Genomic DNA, 18302 nt, shown 5'->3' with positions numbered 1-18302 from the left:
TCAAGCAGGAGTCAAGCAGGAGCCCATGTTCTGCACATCCCATCCACAGTGAGGAGCAGTGAGGCTACAGTGCCTCTCTTGTGTTGCTGCTTGCATCTGGCTTTCTTCCGTCTCACTTCATGATTGGCAACCTAGAGAATGGAGCCGCGGTGAGCCAGAACTCCCTACATCAGTTAATAATCAAGATTGTCCCTCACAGACATGTCAGCAGGCTAGTCTGCTCTGAATAACCCTAATTCAGATTCTCTTCATAGGATTCTAGGTTGTGTCACATGACAGTTAGCAACCAGTGCACCTGGGTTAGGGGATGGGACTCAAGTGGCCAGACTTGGGTGGCAAGCAGCTAATTTACCCACTGAGCCATCTTGCTGGTCCTAGCTTCAGTCTTTTAGCAATAGTGTTTGCATACCTCTCCATTTCAAACATTATCTTGCTTTTTTTTTCATGGAGCCAGAATATTGTGTTGGATGAGGGCAGTTTATTTTTAGTAAGCTTTCTACTGATGGGCATTTAAATTTTTTTTCACATTCCGATAGTGTAAGTGGGTACTGGGTGGTACAATGAATAATCTTATAAATAGATGCTAAAAATTAGGCATGGTGGTACATGCCCATAATCTCAGCAATCAGAAGACCAACACAGGAGAATTGTCAGAAGTTTCAGATCAGCTAGGGCCACACAGACCTCACCCCCACCCCAAAACAAAAGATTGTTATCTGTAAGAGTAATTTTTTTGTTGTTATTGTAGCCCTGGCTGTCCTGGAACTCACTCTGTAGACCAGGCTGGCCTCGAACTCAGAAATCTGCCTGCCTTTGCCTCCCGAGTGCTGGGATTAAAGACGTGCGCCACCATGCCCGGCTAAGAGTAAACTCTTAGAAGTAGATATTTAGAGTAAAACAATAGCCTTTCATCTTTATTAATTAATTTTTTTTTCAACACCAAGTTTCTCTATGTAGCCCTGGCTGTCTTAGAACTCACTATGTAGACCAGGTTGGTCTTGAACTTAGAGATCTGCCTTCTTCTGCCTTCCAAGTGCTTGGAATTAAGGTGCCCCGCTTGATTTTATTTTTTCAGGTAAGGTTGCCTTGGTTAGCCTGAAACTTCTTATACAGACCAGGCTGGCTTTGAATTCACAGAAATCCACTTGCCTCTCTCTCCTGCGTACTGGGATTAAAAATGGGTGCCACTGTCCTAGCTCTTTATTTTTGTTTATTCTTGTGAAGTGCCGGGGACTGAACCCATGACCGTGTATGTGTGTGTACACATTTGTGTATGCAGGTCCTCAGGTAGAGGCCAGACATTGCCGTCTTTCTCACTCTCTTCTCCACCTTATTTTTTGAGACAGGGCCTCTGGGTAAGTGTGGAGCTCACTGATTGATTTTGGCCAGGCATCCCAGGAATTCCCCTGACTCAACCTCAGTGGTGCTAGCATCATGGGCACAGGCTGCTGGCCCTGGGTTTCCATGGTTGTCAGAGATCCTTGTGCCTGCATGGCAGGCAGTTTACTGATTAAGCCATGACCCTCCCTCTCTATCTCTTCTGATTTTTTTATTCCCTATCTCAGAATTGCTAAGCAGTTCTGGCTGACCTTTTACATTTTTTTCTTTTTAGTACCTTTACGTGTTTATTTTAGATATTTTTAAGACAAGAGTTTGAGTTATACTACAGCTCAGGCTTGGCTAGAGATCACTATGTAGTCCAGGCTGCCTGAAGCTCAAATGTACAATAGTCCACTTCCCTAGTCTCCCAAATTCTGGGATTACAGACATTCACTACCACACCCAGCTGTGGTTCTAAAGTTCGTCTAGAGACTGGCTATGTGGCTCAGCAGGTAAGGGCACTTGCCACCAAGCCTGAGGCTCTGACCTCAATCCCTGTGACCCACAAGGTAGAAGGTGAGAACTGACTCCTGAATGTTGTCTTCTGACTTTCACATGTGCACTGGGGCACTAGTGCACCCTCGAATGGTTAGTTAATTAATTAATAACCATGAATAAATAAAAACAAGATCTTGATCTATTACCTGAAGTGCCCTCTGACGGTTCTCTTCAGGCCAGTTTGTACTCCCCAGGGCGACCTGTAGGAGAGTCTGTTTGTCTTTACCACCTGGTGCCCCAACCCTTGCTTTTTGTTGTTGTTGATTTATTTTTTTTTATATTTATTTATTTATTTTTTTTTTTTTGGTTTTTCGAGACAGGGTTTCTCTGGGTAGTCCTGGCTGTCCTGGAACTCACTCTGTAGACCAGGCTGGCCTCGAACTCAGAAATCCGCCTGCCTCTGCCTCCCAAGTGCTGGGATTAAAGGCGTGCGCCACCACGCCCGGCTATTTATTTATTTTTTATTAGATATTTTCTTTATATACATTTCAAATGCTATCCAGAAAGTTCCCTATACCCTCCCTCCACCCTGCTCCCCTACCCACCCACTCCTGCTTCTTGGCCCTGGCATTCCCCTGTACTGGGGCATATAAAGTTTGCAATACCAAGGGGCCTCTCTTCCCAGTGATGGCCGACTAGGCCATCTTCTGCTACATATGCAGCTAGAGATATGATCTCTGGGGGTACTGGTTAGTTCATATTATTGTTCCACCTATAGGGTTGCAGAGCCCTTCAGCTCCTTGGGTGCTTTTTCTAGCTTCTCCATTGGAGGCCCTGTGTTCCATCTTATAGATGACTGTGAGCATCCACTTCTGTATTTGCCAGGCACTGGCATAGCCTCATACGAGACAGGGTCCTTTCAGCAAAATCTTGCTGGCATATGCAATAGTGTCTGGGTTTGGTGGCTGATTATGGGATGGATCCCCTGGTGGGGTAGTCTCTGGATAGTCCATCCTTTCATCTTAGCTCCAAACTTTGTCTCTGTAACTCCTTTCATGGGTATTTTGTTCCCTATTCTAAGGAGGAATGAAGTATCCACCCATTGGTCTTCCCTCTTCTTGATTTTCTTGTGTTTTACAAATTGTATCTTGGGTGTTCTATGTTTCTGGGCTAATATTCACTTATCAGTGAGTGCATATCTAATGACTTCTTTTGTGATTGGGTTACCTCACTAAGGATGATATTCTCCAGATACATCCATTTGTCCAAGAATTTCATGAATCCATTGTTTTTAATAGCCGAGTAGTACTCCATTGTGTAAATGTACCACATTTTCTGTATCCATTCTTCTGTTGAGGGACATATGGGTTCTTTCCAGCTTCTGGCTTTTATAAATAAGGCTGCTATGTTGATTTATTTTATTTGTTTTTGTTTGCTTGTTTGTTGTTTTTGAGGTATGGTTTCATGTAGCTCAGGCTGGCCTTGAACTTGCTGTAGCCCAGGTTGATCTTGAACTCACTGTGGAGTTAATATTGGTTTCAACTTCTGATTCTTCTGCTTGCATCTCCCAAGTGTGACAGATATAGCCATGTGCTGTCATCCCTGGCTTCCTTCGTCTGTTTCAATACCCTTTGTTGGTCAGACTTTATCAATGTGATTGGTGAACAGAACTACTTGGGGTAGTTTGTACTTCCCAATGGTGGTGGGGATGCACATTTCTCAGATGTTTAAAAGACAGGAGAGCTGTTAGGCTTACTGGCCAAACGGGTTTGGTTGGGCTAGCTATAAGATAGGTATGGTGAGGTGCGAAGTTGGGCAAAGCTGTAGTTCGTCTTGGAAAAAATAAAGACTCTTAAGGGAAGACTCCTCTTGCCAGGACCCCTATTATCAAGCTCAAGGACTTCCTAAATCAGTGATTTCCAAATCTGAGCTTCCTTCCCAAGGGCTGATGTTGGGAGTGGGAAGCAGGACCTCCCCACCTCAGCCTGGGCTGATTGGCCCCTTGCTTATCTGCTTGATATCCTAGACTTCTAGATATGGTTTCATTTGAACAAAGAGTTCCTGGGCTGAGCAGAAATTGAAAAGCACTGCCCCAAATCATGTCCCCTCTCCCTAGGGATAGATCACTTTCTGCTTCCAGAGCCCATCAGTGTCTGCCAGTCTCAGGACAGGTCTGACACCGTAATGTAGGAAGGAGATGTGAGTGTCCCTCGAGGCAGTTCTGGCAGCAGCCGCTGTGAGATGCCTAGGGAGAAGCAGGCAGGTGTCCTGGACACAGTCCTGGGCTCGCACTGCACAGTGGATCCCAGAGAAACCTTGGGCTTCTCCTAGCTGTTTTGCCTCTATGCCCTGTGCTTTTTGGCCTCAACACTTCTGCCAGTCTTTCCCCCTCTGAAACCTCTTCCTTCTGGATGTCAGTGCCTTCACTGACATCCCCAAGGTGCATCTCATCCTGCCTTTCTCACAAGGGCCTGCACAGCTCGAGCTCCCTGGTTGTCCTTTGTCTCCCTTGCATGTGAGTTGCTGCAGAATAGTGGACTGCTCAACTCCCTGGGAGCAAATCAGTGAACAAATAATCCAAGCAAGGGTGTGGGAGAGTCAGCAGACTCTATGGCCATGCAAACCTCTTTTTTTTTTTTTTTTTTTTTTTTTGAGGCAGGGCCTCACTATGTAGCTGTAGATGGCCTGGAACTCACTATATAAACCAGGCTGGCCTCTGGGTCAGAAATCCGCCTGCTTCTTTCTCTTGAGTGCTGAGATTAAAGCCGTGCCCAGGCCCAGGTCATTTTCCCCATTGGTAATGAGTGGTGTTTCCACACCAAGTCTTGCCTTCCCATGTTGGCTCTGATTGCCTGATAGGCCAGCCAGCCAACCATGACTGTATCTGACTCATCCCTGTCGCGCCCAGAACCACCCTGAGGTGAGTTAGAAAGCTGAAGCAAATCCTTGTATAGAATGGAGGCCTCATTGGTTGAAGTGCTTAGGAAAGCTTTACGGAAGGGGCATTTGAGACAGACCCCGAGGGTCATGAAGTGAATAGTTTTGGTGGTGTGGGTGGAGATGGTAAATAGTCTGTACTGGGTGTGGGAACACAATGGGGCTAGCAGCTCCCTCAGCAGTCAGAGGCTCCCAAGCCCTGTTTCTGAGCAGTACGCTGGACAAGAGCACAGAGGGGGAAAAGACCCTCAAAAGGGCTTGGACATGTGGGCGGGGCTCTCAGGGAGGAGGCCCAGGGAAGCCAGAGTGTGGAGCGGAGCTCTAGACAGATGGGCATGTCCATCGCCGTTTCTGGCCATCAGGTGGTGTGGGGGGGAGGCTGGGACCCCAAAACTCCCGCAGGTCTGAAGAGGGATGGTACAGGGGTGGGCCCAGGCAGCGACCATAGGGAACAAACTCAGTGTGTTCCCCAGAGGTACATACTTGGGGAGGGTGGGGGGACATAAGACAGACAGATGATAAAGTGCTGTGGAGGCAGGGAGTGGGTTACATGCTCACCGCAAAGCAGCCTAGTGATCAGCCAGGTATGTGAGGCTGTAGGCAGGAACAGCAGCTGGAGTAAGTGCCTCTGGCCGTAGGTGAAGAGTCTCAGGGAAGGGATGGAGTCTGCTGCAAGAAACAGCAAAGCCATGCTACGTATCACAGGCTGTCCTTGAACTCGTAACCCTTTGGCCTCTGTGCCTGAATTACAGATATACATATCATGTTCAGCTTCTGTTTGATTTTAAAAAGGGGGTTGGTGACACTTGTTTTTTCAATTATTCAAAGTAATCCCTGCTCATAGAAACTCAGGGTGTGATGGAGGGTGGGGTGTACCCATCTCCTGACTGCGCCCTTCTCTTCCTTCCCAGAAGTTACAAGACAGATTTGTGGGATTCAGAAGCGATGGGGCTTGGGGCATAGAAGGGACACACACACACACAAAACAGCGTTGGTGCAGGTGGAATCCAAGGCTTCCAGCCAGGGAGTCTGCAGTGCTGCAGCATGGACAGAGACAGGCTCCAGGACAGGCTACCAGGGGTGGGGTTCGGGGGGATGCCTTTTTAGGCCTAGTTGTGACTGAAGACGCTTGAGAGTTGGAAACCAGGGGTGCTTGGAGAAGGATGGAGGGTGGAAAGCACCCTGCTAGTAAGGGCAGGATGAGCAGTACCAGAACTAGAGAGATGTCCACTCCTGCCCCCTGCTCCCTTCTTCTCTGTGGCCATTCTTACTGATTATCATGAGCCTTTAGCTCTGACCACCTCTGCCTCTTTACCTGCAGACTCCCCACCTGGTAAATCTGAATGAGGACCCCTTGATGTCTGAATGTCTTCTCTACCACATCAAAGATGGCGTCACCAGGTAAACACTGCAGCACCCTTCAGGGTGGTGTGTGACTGCAGAAGGACTGACACATTGACCGCTGTGATCCTCTCTTTGGTGGCCACTGCAGATTGTCCAGGTCCCTAGACAGTTGCTTCCCTGATTGCCCCTTCAGCTGTTTTTCTTTTCAAAGACTTTATGTTTATTTATGTGTGTGTGTCTGCGTCAGGGAATGCCAAGTGTGTGCAGGTGTCCACAGAGGCCACAGGAGACACTGGATCCCCTGGAGCTGAGCTATGGCTGGTTGTGAGCTGCCTGACATGGGTCCTGGGAACCAAACTTAGGTCCTCCTTAAGAGCAACACATGTGGCTGTGTGGCTGGGCATGGTGGTACGTGCCTCTAATTTCAGTATTTGGGAGGCAGATGTATTTAGAGAATGAGTCCAGGATGGCCAGGGATACACACGGAGAAACCATGTGTCCAAAAGGGGGGCAAAAAAGTAGTACAAGTACATGCTCTATGCTCCTTCTTGGCCAAGTCGGAGCTATCTCTCCAACCCTGTGCCCCCCCCACTCCCCCACTTTGCCCCCCGGTTTTTTGGTGCGGGGGTGGGGGGGTAGGGTGGGGTTCGAGATAGGGTTTCTCTGTGTAGCCCTGGCTGTCCTGGAACTCACTCTGTAGGCTGGCCTAGAACTCAGAAATTCGCCTGCCTCTGCCTTCCAAGTGCTGGGATTAAAGGTGTGCGCCACTACCACCCAACCCCCGCCTCCTGTTTTGAGACAGGGGCCTACTATGTAGCCTAGGCTAGCCTCAAACTCAAAATTCTCATGACTCAGTCTCCCAGATATTGAGATTATAGATGTCTCAGTCTCCCAGGTATTGAGATTATAGGTGTATAATGTATAATATATGCATACCTAATTCCTTTCTGATTTTGAAAAACTGTTGAGGTCCCCAGGTCAGCAACTTGGTGAAGGGCAGGCACTTCTTGGCACCTTGGTGGGGGTGGCTCCCAGGGGAAGAGGTTTTACTGGGGCAGATGACTGCTGCTCTCTTAGCCTCTGACATTCCTTGATTGTCCTTGCTGAGGCCCTGGGGGAAGGCAAAAAGAAACCTTGCCTGGCCCCATGCTGTTGAGAGTCAGTGCTCACACTAGGCTCTAGGGTTGAGCCAGGTGGCTTGAATAGCTGCTGCTAAGAAAACATCCTGTAGTCAAAGGCATAAGGCTGCCCACCCACGCCAGGCTACCCTTGACCCTTTGCCACATAATGGACAGATGTGGGACTTGACCTTAAGGATCAAGGATGCCTCGGCTCAAATCCCAGCTTCAGTATTGCTTAGCTCTACGATCTTGGCACATCCTCCCCTGCCCCCTGAACCCCAGTGTCCTTGTTTGTGAAATGAGATTAACATCTGACTCACCGAGCTGGATGAGCTGGTACTCCTGGTACTTAGGAGGCAGTTGGCAAATACTGAACATGCTTAGAAAATGTTGGCCATTGCTCCCCCAGGGTTGGCCAAGTAGATGTGGACATCAAGTTGACTGGCCAGTTCATCCGGGAGCAGCACTGTCTGTTTCGCAGCATCCCTCAGCCTGATGGAGAAGGTAATGGTCAGGAGGGGAGAGTGGAATGGCTAAGATGGAGAGGGGGCCTATGTACCACACAGAGAGCGAGCCATGCAGAAGAGGGGTGCTTCCTCTCCCTCTGCAGCGCGAGCTCATGGGTAAGCAGTGTGGTGATGGGGCTGTATGCATGGCTGCGGACAGCTGGGGTCTTGAGGCACAAGTAGCATGTTGCTGTACCTTGGAGAGTGGGGTCTGGGTAATGAGGAAATAGAAATACTGCCTTCTTCACTCTTTTTTTTTCCCCTTAGCACTATGGTAATTATGTTTGAAACCCATCTTTGTATCAATGGGGTATCTGAATTTGTCTCTGTGGGAAACTTGGGTCAATACAGCTATGGTGACAAGGTTTCTGAGAGCAAATGTCCTCGGTATCTCTGTGGTTCCAAAACTCTTGGGCCCTTTAGGTCTTACTCTGATTGTAAAGCTTTTAAGAATCCCAGGTTCTAGCCAGGCGTGGTGGCATGCGCCTTTAATCCGAGCACTTGGGAAGCAGAGGCAGAAGAATCTCTTGAGTTCGAGGCCAGCCTAGTCTACACAGCAAGTTCCAGGACAGCCAGGGCTACACAGAAAAACCCTGTCTTGAAAAAACAACCAAACAAAGAAATCCAGGTTCTGAGGGTGACAGCTTGTTTGACATATCAAAGCCTTGCACAGCTTAGAGTGTGTTGTTGGGGACTGAACCTGGAGCTTCAGTCATGTGCCTGCCGGACAAGCACTCTTAACACTGAGCCCTGTGCACTAGCACTGAGCCCTTCACCCCAACACATTTTCTGTTTGCTTTGGGTTCTCTCTGTGTAGGTCAGACTGACCTTACACTCTTCATTCTATTGCCTCAGCGTCTCAAAGACTAGGAATACAGGTTCTATACCTGGCTTTCAGCACTTTTATGTGTGTGATATGTGTCTGTATGGGTATGTGTGTGTCGTGTGTTCATATCAAGGCCAGAGATTGACATCAGTTGTCCTCTGTAATCGTTTCCCTGGATTCTTTTTTGGTGACACAGTCTTTCTGAGAACCTAAAAGCCCAATGATTCAGCAAGACTGGGTGGCCAGGGAGCTCCAAAGAGCCACCTTCTCCACTCCTCTCAGCTCTCTGGTGACATTGTGCATTACCACAGCCAGCTCATACTGGCAATAGAAAACTCAGGTCCACATGCTGGTGCAGCAGACACTAAGAATTAGCCAGAATGTGCTCTTGGAGGCAGAGGCAGGAGGCTCACTTGAGCCCAGGAGTTGGGTAGAGCCTAGGCAGTGTGTAGAGACCATTAAGAAAGAAAAAGAAGGGCTGGTGAGATGGCTCAGCAGTTAAGAGCACTGACTGCTCTTCCGGAGGTCATGAGTTCAAATCCCAGCAATCACATGGTGGCTCACAACCATCTGTAATGAGGAAACAAATAAAAAACAACTATGGGTTCGAGCAAGCAGGGCCTGGAGCAGGGAAAAGAAAAAGAAAGAAGGAAAAGATTCAAGTGGCTTACAGCTCAGGTTAAGACATTCAGTTTCAGTTTGGTTCAGGGTTAACAGATTGGTGCAGTCAGTCTGGTCCCCATGGTGAACAAGTGCTTCCTCTTTGGGGGGCTGGAAGCAGTTGAATCAGTTCAGAACAGTGAGCTATTGCCAAGTTCCTGTTCTGTGGTTACCTCGGCCAGTAGGCTTGGGAAGGCAGATATTACAGTCTGTGAAGCCCTTCTCAGGATGGCAATGTCCCAGGAGTCTATAGTGTGTCAGAGGAGGTGACACATAGGCATGTGGCTATGTGACTGACACGTGTGGGGCAAACCCATGCTCCAGAGTGCATATGTGTCAGAGGAGGTGTGCAAGACTGTGATATATGTCACAATAAAAAACAGTCAATGTGTCTGTGCTCCAGAGGGTGGTCTGTAAAGGCTTGGTTCATCTGGGCTGGTCTAACGATAGACTTAAGACTTACCAGGGATCGGTAGAGAAGGTGTAGGCGTTGGGAACATGCAGTAGTTATAGACTGACCATCTGTTTTTCTCTTTGAGTTGTCTCAGTCACAGGAGACAGAGCTGAGGTGCCCAGGTTAGGTAATCTGCCCTAGAAAACAACAGAGCTGGATCGCATCACAGACTGACAGTTTCAGGGGCTGTGCCCTTGGCTGTGTCCCTGGCTGCTGGATTCCTGAGGAAATGAGGGCTGGGAGTGTGGCCGATGTGGTAGAGTGCTCCTGTAGCCTGTGTGAAGCCAGGAGTTTGCCCTTCAGTACTGCACACAGCTAACTGTGCTGTGGCTGTGATCCCAACCCCTAGGGGGTGTGTGGGGGGTGTGGGGGGCAGGGAACCAGGAGTTCAAGGCCATCCTCCCTGTCTCAAGAAAGGGTGGTAAAGCGCCTGCTCTGGTCTGGAGCAGTCGCCTCACGTGGCCCCACTTTCTTTCTGCAACACCACCCCTGTTTCATCCTTTACATAATCTTTAGATTATCTGCTTTTAAAAAATTGTTAGAATTCCTAGGCAGTGGTGGCATACGCCTTTAGTCCCAGGATCAGGAGGCTGAGGCAGGCTGATCTCTGTGATCAGAGTTCAAAGCCAGCTTGCACTACAGAGTAAGTTCCAAGACAGCCAGGGCTACACAGAGAAACCCGAAAAACAACCAAACAAAAGTTACAATCATCCTGTTGAAATGTGTTCTTATTTAGTGTCTGCATGCGTGTGGAGGTCAGAGGACAACTTTCAGGGGTCCGCTCTCTCCTTTTGCCATATGCATTGGAGGATTGAACTCATGTCAGGCATGGCGGCAAATGCCTGCACCTGCTAAGTCATCTTCACTGGCCTTGAATTATCCTAGTTTCCATCTGCCTTACCAGCCAGGTTAAGGTCTGGGAGAGCAGGGATTATTGGTCTTTAACCTCTCATATGGCTGTGTATTGGGGCATGATGGGAAATAAATGAAGGTAAGATAGATTGCCCCTGCCAATCCTCTTGCTGTTCTCACTCATGCAGTGGTTCTCTTAGATGTGTCTTTCCCAGTCTTCCTCTGTCAATTGACAGCTAAGTCACTCTCCCATCACACCTCAGCTGGGAATCTCCTCCCTCACAGAAACCTTGCCTGTCCTCTGTCCGTAAGCTGGGGCTCTTTGTGCTGCCTTGGTCCTCCCTGTGCATCACTAGTAGGCCCAGTTTCTGTTTCTGTCTAATGCTGGAGTCCATCCTATTACTTGTAGTGTAAATTTAAAAAAAAAAAATGGGGGCCGAGAGCCAGGCTTGGTGGCCCATGCCTTTAATCCCAGCACTCGGGCAGGTGGCTCTCTATGAGTTTGAAGCCAGTCTGTTATACAGATTGAACTCTAGCATAGCCCAGAGCTACATAGTGAGACCCTATTTTAAAAATGAAAAAGTTGTGCTGGAGAGATGAGATGGCTCAGTGGTTAAGAGCACTGACTGTTCTTCCAAAGATCCTGAGTTCAATTCCCAGCAAACCACATGGTGGCTTATAACCATCTCTAATGGGATCTGATGTCCTCTTCTGGTGTGTCTGAAGACAACTACAGTGTACTCATATATAAATAAATAAATCTTTTTTAAAAAGTTAGGCTGAAGATATGGCTCAGTGGTATATCCTTAAGTATAATCTCTAGTCTGTGTATCTGTCTGTCTGTTTTTCTGTTTCTTCTCTCTCTCGCTCTCTCTCTCTCTCTCTCTCTCTCTCTTACTCACACACACACACAGAGTAAATAAATAGGAAAAGTCTAGACATGGTAGCACACAGCTTTAACCACAGCATTTGGAAGGCGGAGGCAGGCAGATCTCTGACTTTGAGGCTAGCCTGGTCTACATAGTAAGAGTTCCAGGACTACACAATGAGACCCTTACTCAACAAATAAAGGAGTAGATAAATAAATAAGTCATGTTTGCATATTATCATTATATTTTCAACTATTCTGTGAATAAAGACTTCATTATCCCAATTTATAGAAGATTCCAAAGCCTAGATCGTTTGTTGAGTATCACTGGCTCAGCAGTCATAGATCTTGGTCTTTGGAACTGGAGGGTCCCCCAGTGAAAATAAGATACCACTTCTTTTTTTGTTTGTTTGTTTTTGTTTTGTTTTATTTTTCGAGACGGTTTCTCTGTGTAGCCCTGGCTGTCCTGGAACTCTGTAGACCAGGCTGGCCTCGAATCAGAAATCCGCCTGCCTCTGCCTCCCAAGGGCTGGGATTAAAGACGTGCGCCACCACTGCCCGACTAAGATACCACTTCTTAATGGGGCTGCTTTGTGTATCTTTGTGCTCCTGCAAGCAATGGGCTCAGAGATAGATGTTTGGGTTGGGATTTATTCTATTTGTTTGTTTTCTGCGGTAGGGTCTTAACCATGTATTGAGGCTGAGCTCACATCACTATGTAGCCATCCTTCAGATTTGCAGCCATCCTTCTGCCTCAGTCTGCTAAATAATGGGCATTCAGCTATGTAGTATCATGTCCAGCTCTAGTTGGGCTGACTTTATTTATCCTATGCTGGCTGTGACTTGAGAAGATTAACCAGATGGCAGCCTTTTGCAAGATACAGTAGACAGTGCCCACTGGAGGCATCCAGATCTGGGTGGGGACAAGGGGGAATGGGCGCCTGGAAGGCCGCAGTGCTGGGCCCCCTTCTGTCTGGTCGACTGTAGCCTCTGAGAATGATAACTTCTAAGCTGTAGTTAGGGGGCGTGGTGGTGGGTCCATATGAGCCGCTGCAGAGGCTTCTGGGAGTCACAGTTGGGTCTCTAACCCTCCTTCTGCTCTTCTTTTCCTGTGCTGCCTGCCACCAGAGGGGCTGTGGCACCCCTGCAGGTACTGGGGTGGACCTGGTGGTGCATGTGTGCTTTGGGGGTGAGACAAGGTGGGAGTCTAACCACAGTACAGCGTTCTGACAGTCTAATCTTTCCCTCTGCTTCCTTTATCCCCACACTCAGTGATGGTTACTCTGGAGCCTTGTGAAGGAGCTGAGACATATGTCAATGGGAAGCTTGTGACGGAGCCGCTGGTGCTGAAGTCAGGTAGAAGACGTGTCGCCAAGGCTGGGGACATAGCTCAGAGGTAGAGCGCTTGCCCAGCATGCGTAAGGCCCTGCGTTCAACTCCCAGTACCATACACACACACAAAAGCTGTGTTACAGAGTACAGGTCTGGGACATGGCCTTCCTAGGAAGTGCTAGGCAGGGCTTTCTGGGCATCCTCTAGGAGGAGACCTTGGGATAGACCAGAAAGATCAGAAAGAGTGGGGGCAGGAAGGTGCTGGGAGAAGAGATGAAGACGTGGAGTCTTGCTTTCTCTTGCTTCTCTGGGACATGGGAAGAGGATGCCTTTGCTTCCAGCAGCTCACCTGAGGAAGCAGGTGCTCCCTGGGGTCCTCACCTGAGGAAGCAGGTGCTCCCTGGGGTCCTCACCTGAGGAAGCAGGTGCTCCCTGGGGTCCTCACCTGAGGAAGCAGGTGCTCCCTGGGGTCTTCACCTGAGGAAGCAGGTGCTCCCTGGGGTCCTCACCTGAGGAAGCAGGTGCTCCCTGGGATCCTCACCTGGATAAGCAGGTGCTCCTGGATCAGTGAAAGGCACACTGACTCTTGACTGTTTCAGCTTTGGGGTGGTAGAGTAGGGTGGCAGGTCCCCTAGAATCAAGGGCAGGATCTGTGCTTGGGCCTGGGCATGGTTTTGCTGCTGCAGGTGAGCAATTCTACTCTTCCATTTCCAGGAAACAGGATTGTAATGGGCAAGAACCATGTTTTCCGCTTCAATCACCCGGAGCAGGCGCGGCTGGAACGAGAACGTGGGATCCCCCCGCCCCCAGGACCTCCCTCGGAGCCTGTGGACTGGAACTTTGCTCAGAAGGAGCTGCTGGAGCAGCAAGGCATAGACATCAAGCTGGAGATGGAGAAGAGGTGCGGGGCGGCTCCCACGGGTCCCACCAACCTCCGGGAGCCTAGCATTCTCCTGTGGGTGATCCTCACAGCTTCTCCTTCCTGTCTCACCCCAGGCTGCAGGACTTGGAGAATCAGTACCGGAAAGAGAAGGAAGAGGCTGACCTTCTGCTGGAGCAGCAGCGGCTGGTGAGGGACACGTGGGGGCCAACAGAGCCTGGGCAGGTGGGCAGACCAACAGTGAAGCTGGCATCATCTCAGCCTAGCTTTGCTGTTGGTGTCCTGGGTGGCACCTAGCAGGACAAGTCAGGAGAGGAAGGGGAAGAAACCATTGCCCTATACAGGGAGCGAGCACTTGGCCCCATTGATGACACTCCCTGAACTGCAGCGGTCTGGGCCCCTTGAGATCACTTCCGAGTGCCATCCTTCATGGAAGATTGTTCCTTAGATGGACCTCATCCCGAGAGTAATACACAGTCATTTGCTGCATAATGACAGTACTATCGGTGACAGACCATGTGCACAGGGGTGGTCCTGTACGATGCTATCAGCCAATAATGTGTAGCTGCCTTGACTTACTCAATGCAGTCTGTAATGCTGCTGTTGTAAGTGGTTAATCATCAGACTTAGCTTTGCTGTCCAGACCAGGTACACAGTCCCTAAGAGGTGGAACAGGTCCTGGGTCCAGGTATACTAACTGAGTGGTTTCCTGTGACTTCTGATACAAGGGTGGTCTCTGAGATGGCCTTAGTTCTCTTCTTTCTGGCCCTAGTATGCAGACTCTGACAGCGGGGAAGACTCTGACAAGCGCTCTTGTGAAGAAAGCTGGCGGCTGATTTCCTCCTTGCGGGAGCAGCTGCCCCCTACCACAGTACAGACCATTGTCAAGCGCTGTGGCCTGCCCAGCAGTGGCAAGCGCAGGGCCCCTCGAAGAGTCTATCAGATCCCTCAGCGACGGCGGCTCCAGGGCAAAGACCCCCGATGGGCCACCATGGCTGACTTGAAGATGCAGGCAGTAAAGGAGATATGCTATGAGGTGGCCCTAGCCGACTTCCGCCACGGACGAGCAGAAATCGAAGCCCTGGCTGCTCTCAAGATGAGGGAGCTGTGCCGAACCTACGGCAAGCCAGAGGGTCCCGGAGATGCCTGGAGAGCCGTGGCCAGGGATGTCTGGGATACTGTGGGTGAAGAAGAAGGATGTGGAGGTGGCGGAGGTGGCGGTGAGGAAGGAGCCCGAGGGGCGGAGGTGGAGGACCTCCGGGCTCACATCGACAAGCTGACAGGAATCCTGCAGGAGGTGAAGCTCCAGAACAGCAGCAAGGACCGTGAGCTGCAGGCCCTGCGGGACCGCATGCTCCGCATGGAGAGGGTCATCCCGCTGACTCAGGTAGGCAGCCTCCTGGCCGCCTCTTTCCGCCCCTCCTTCAGCTCCTGCCCGCCTCTTAGGATCCTGCAGCCTCCCCTCACATCCCAGCTTCTCTGTCCTTTGAGAAGGTGTATTGAAGTTCAGTAGGCATTTTTTTTTGTTTGTTTTTTGTTTTTTTGAGTTTATGAGTCGCATGCTTCACAGTGTCCAGAACGACACTGACAGTAGATTGTACATGGGCTGGGGCAATGACTCAGCCATTGAGCTGCCCTTTCAGAGGACCCTAATTCAGTTTCCAGCACCCACTTAGTTGCTTGGAGCTCCAGTGCCCTCTTCTGGTCTGCAGGCACTGCACACACATGGTGCATACACATGCATGCAGGCAAAGGAAAAATAAATAGAGTCTACAGGCTTCAGGTGGTAAATGCTTGCCACCAAGACATGAGGATCTGAGTTCAATTCACAGAACCCATGTTGGGTACAGTGGTGCACACTTATAATCCTAGTGCTGTAGGCAAAAGGGAATGGAGAGAGGCAGAGCCCTAAGGCTTGATGGCTGTCTGCCTGGTCTACTCTGAGGTCTAGGGCACTAAGGAACCCTATGTCAAAAAACAAGTTAGACACCTCTGAGGAGGACACTGAAGGTTATTTCTGCCCTACACACACACACACACACACACACACACACACACACACACACATCCTTGGGCACATGCACACATACACATAGAAATATCTGCACAAAGATAATACAGGTTCTGGACTGGGTATGCTTAGCACATGGCTATAATCCCAGCACTTGAGAGACAGACACAGGAAGATCAGTAGTTCAAAACCAGCCTGAGATAAGTCTCAAACAACAGAAGTATAGATTCTGACATCCACCAACCCCAGCTATCAAATGTATCTCTGGTGATCTGTGTCTAATCGACTGCCAAGGTGTTTCTGAAGTCCAGTGGTGTCTGAGAAACACTAAGAGAAGAGCACATGGTGGTTACTTAGAGCCCGTTCCTGTGTGCACACATAACTGGTCCCTCCTGATCACTCTGGAGAGTGAATGGGGTCCCCCCTTTCCCCCTCCTTTGTATGTATTCACTCAGATAAACACATTTGAGTGTCTGCCATGTAGCCTGTAATACGCAGTCCCTGGGGTTATGTTATCTTCTGCTCTGTTCCAGCCACCCTCTAAGGGACACCACAGAGGGTTACAGTTATGGCTTGAGGTTACCAAAGGCTTCCTCTCCAGTGGGGTGTCTAGTCCTGTCCCCTCACCTACCCCACTCTAGCCTCTCCATGCCGGGCATGCTCACGACTCGAGGCCTTGGAACTTGGTCGGTTTGCCTCCCTGGTTTCCCCCTGCAGTCTTACTGCTGGCTTCTCACTTCCTCCAGGCCTTGACTGAAGTACCGACCTCTCAGTGAATTCGTAGTGGCCGCCCTTAGCTGGCTTCCTGTCCTTCCTTACTGTTCTCTGCCGAAGTGGAGCGCCCTTAGTTCTTACAGCACTTGATGGCAAATGCTGTTACTACTGACATCATTACACACAGGGGGCTGCTGAGGAAGAGAGAAGTAACAAGCCAAGATGGCCCACAGAGCTAAAAGTGGCAGACAGGATTGAGCTCATACCGTTTAGTGGGTGGGCCCATGCTCATTATCTCCAAACCATACTCTACACCCCATCCATCACTCTGGGCAATTCTCATGTGCTCCTTGAATTACATGCACTCGGGGTACGGCCCTCCCCACATCTCTCATCTCCTATTCTCTCTCCCAGGATCTTGAGGATGATAATGAAGAATCTGGTTTGGTCACCTGGGCCCCACCAGAAGGGTCAGAAGCAGTAGAGGAGACAGTGCCCAACGACCACTCACCAGCTGTCCGGCCCACCTCACCACCTCTGTCCAGCTGGGAGCGGGTGTCGAGATTGATGGAAGAGGACCCTGCTTTCCGTCGCGGCCGCCTTCGCTGGCTCAAGCAGGAGCAGTTGCGGCTGCAGGGACTGCAGGGCGCTGGGGGCCGCGGTGGGGGACTGCGCAGGCCTCCAGCCCGTTTTGTGCCCCCGCATGATTGCAAGCTGCGCTTCCCCTTCAAAAGCAACCCTCAGCACAGGGAGTCCTGGCCAGGAATGGGGAGTGGAGAGGCCCCAGCTCCCCAGCCCCCTGAAGAGGTCACTGCCCCCCCAGCTCCCCCTAACCGTAGGCCTCCAAGTCCCCGAAGACCCCACCGTCCTCGCAGGAATTCCCTAGATGGAGGGAGCCGATCTCGGGGAGGGGGTTCTACACAGCCAGAACCCCAGCACTTACGGCCCCAAAAGCACAACTGTTATCCCCAACAGCCCCAACCTTACCCAGCCCAGCGGCCAGGGCCCCGCTACCCACCATACACCACCCCTCCGCGAATGCGACGGCAGCGCTCAGCCCCTGACCTCAAAGAGAGTGGGGCAGCTGTGTGAGTCCCACATGCTGGGCAGACAGGGCCTAGTGGGGCCCTTGTTAGGAGGAAGGTGCCCGCTGCTTCCCCAAGAAGCCCTGGGGCAGGGAGGCCAGAAAGCAGAGAGCAAGAGAGAGGGAAGGTCCGAGTAGGTGGTAGAAGATGCCAGAGAGTGTGCTGGAGGCTGAGGGAAGGAAGAGGGCGCGGAGTTGCCAGGAGCAAACCAAAGTCAAGGAGGGTCAGTAGGAAGTTGTCTTGGGGCTACCCGTTGCAGGGGGGAGTCCCACAAACGCTGCTATGGGTGGGTGGGTGGGCTGGGGTCTGCATAGCCAGTGTTTGACTTTCTTTTTGAGTGGGTGCAACGGGGAGAGAACCGAGAGTGAGGTGGGTTCTCCTCCCCAGCTCTTGTCTGTCCGTTTATCCGTCTGTCTGTGGTGGATTTCTGTTTTCAGGGAGGTGTGGTGGGATCCTAAGTCATTCCCTTCCCCTTCCAGGCCTCCTGCTATATTTAGGGGACCTGTCTGGTTTGGCTGGGGTCCCACAAAAATGTGGGACCTCTTAATAAAGGATAGCAAACAGCGTGTGGCTGGTGGGTTTTAGTAGAGGTTCAGGTTGCGCAAGTAAAGTGTATCGTTTGACTAAGCGTGTCTGTCATCTCACGTCATTTCTGCACGTGCGTGTCCGCCTCATCAGCACTCCAAGCGGGCAAACGCTGCCATCCTGGTTTTCTTAAATTGGAAACCTCCTGTTCTTCTCTTCGGGGTACACAGCCTGTTCTTTCATTTCTGTTTGCTCTGGGTCTCTGCCCAGGTCCTGTACCCTCAGTGTCCTTGACAAAGGAGGGAGGGTGGTGAGGGGCAGTAGGGTCTGTCAGTCTGTCCGTGCCTAGGTGGAGGATTTGGGGTTCTA

General features: G+C 50.4%; 1 protein-coding gene across 4 annotated transcripts in view; it reads left to right on the top strand.

Annotated features, from left to right (window-relative positions):
• The window catches only part of Kif1c (kinesin family member 1C), a 30021-nt gene extending 11986 nt beyond the window's left edge, over nucleotides 1–18035 (top strand). For all 4 annotated transcript variants that reach the window (XM_021175486.3, XM_021175485.3, XM_021175484.3 and 1 more), the window contains 7 exons: nucleotides 6077–6156; nucleotides 7630–7724; nucleotides 12659–12742; nucleotides 13433–13619; nucleotides 13715–13787; nucleotides 14371–14985; nucleotides 16738–18035. In XM_021175486.3, the coding sequence (XP_021031145.1) occupies nucleotides 6077–6156; nucleotides 7630–7724; nucleotides 12659–12742; nucleotides 13433–13619; nucleotides 13715–13787; nucleotides 14371–14985; nucleotides 16738–17415 (1812 nt within the window). In that variant the 3' untranslated portion in view covers nucleotides 17416–18035. The remainder of the gene's footprint in view (nucleotides 1–6076; nucleotides 6157–7629; nucleotides 7725–12658; nucleotides 12743–13432; nucleotides 13620–13714; nucleotides 13788–14370; nucleotides 14986–16737) is intronic.
• Nucleotides 18036–18302: the final 267 nt, after the last annotated feature.

The sequence above is a fragment of the Mus caroli genome, unplaced genomic scaffold (genome assembly GCF_978045245.1).
Source record: "Mus caroli unplaced genomic scaffold, Mus_caroli_1 scaffold_13, whole genome shotgun sequence".
Classification (NCBI taxonomy): Eukaryota; Metazoa; Chordata; class Mammalia; order Rodentia; family Muridae; genus Mus; species Mus caroli.
This window is presented reverse-complemented; position numbering and strand designations above follow the sequence as displayed.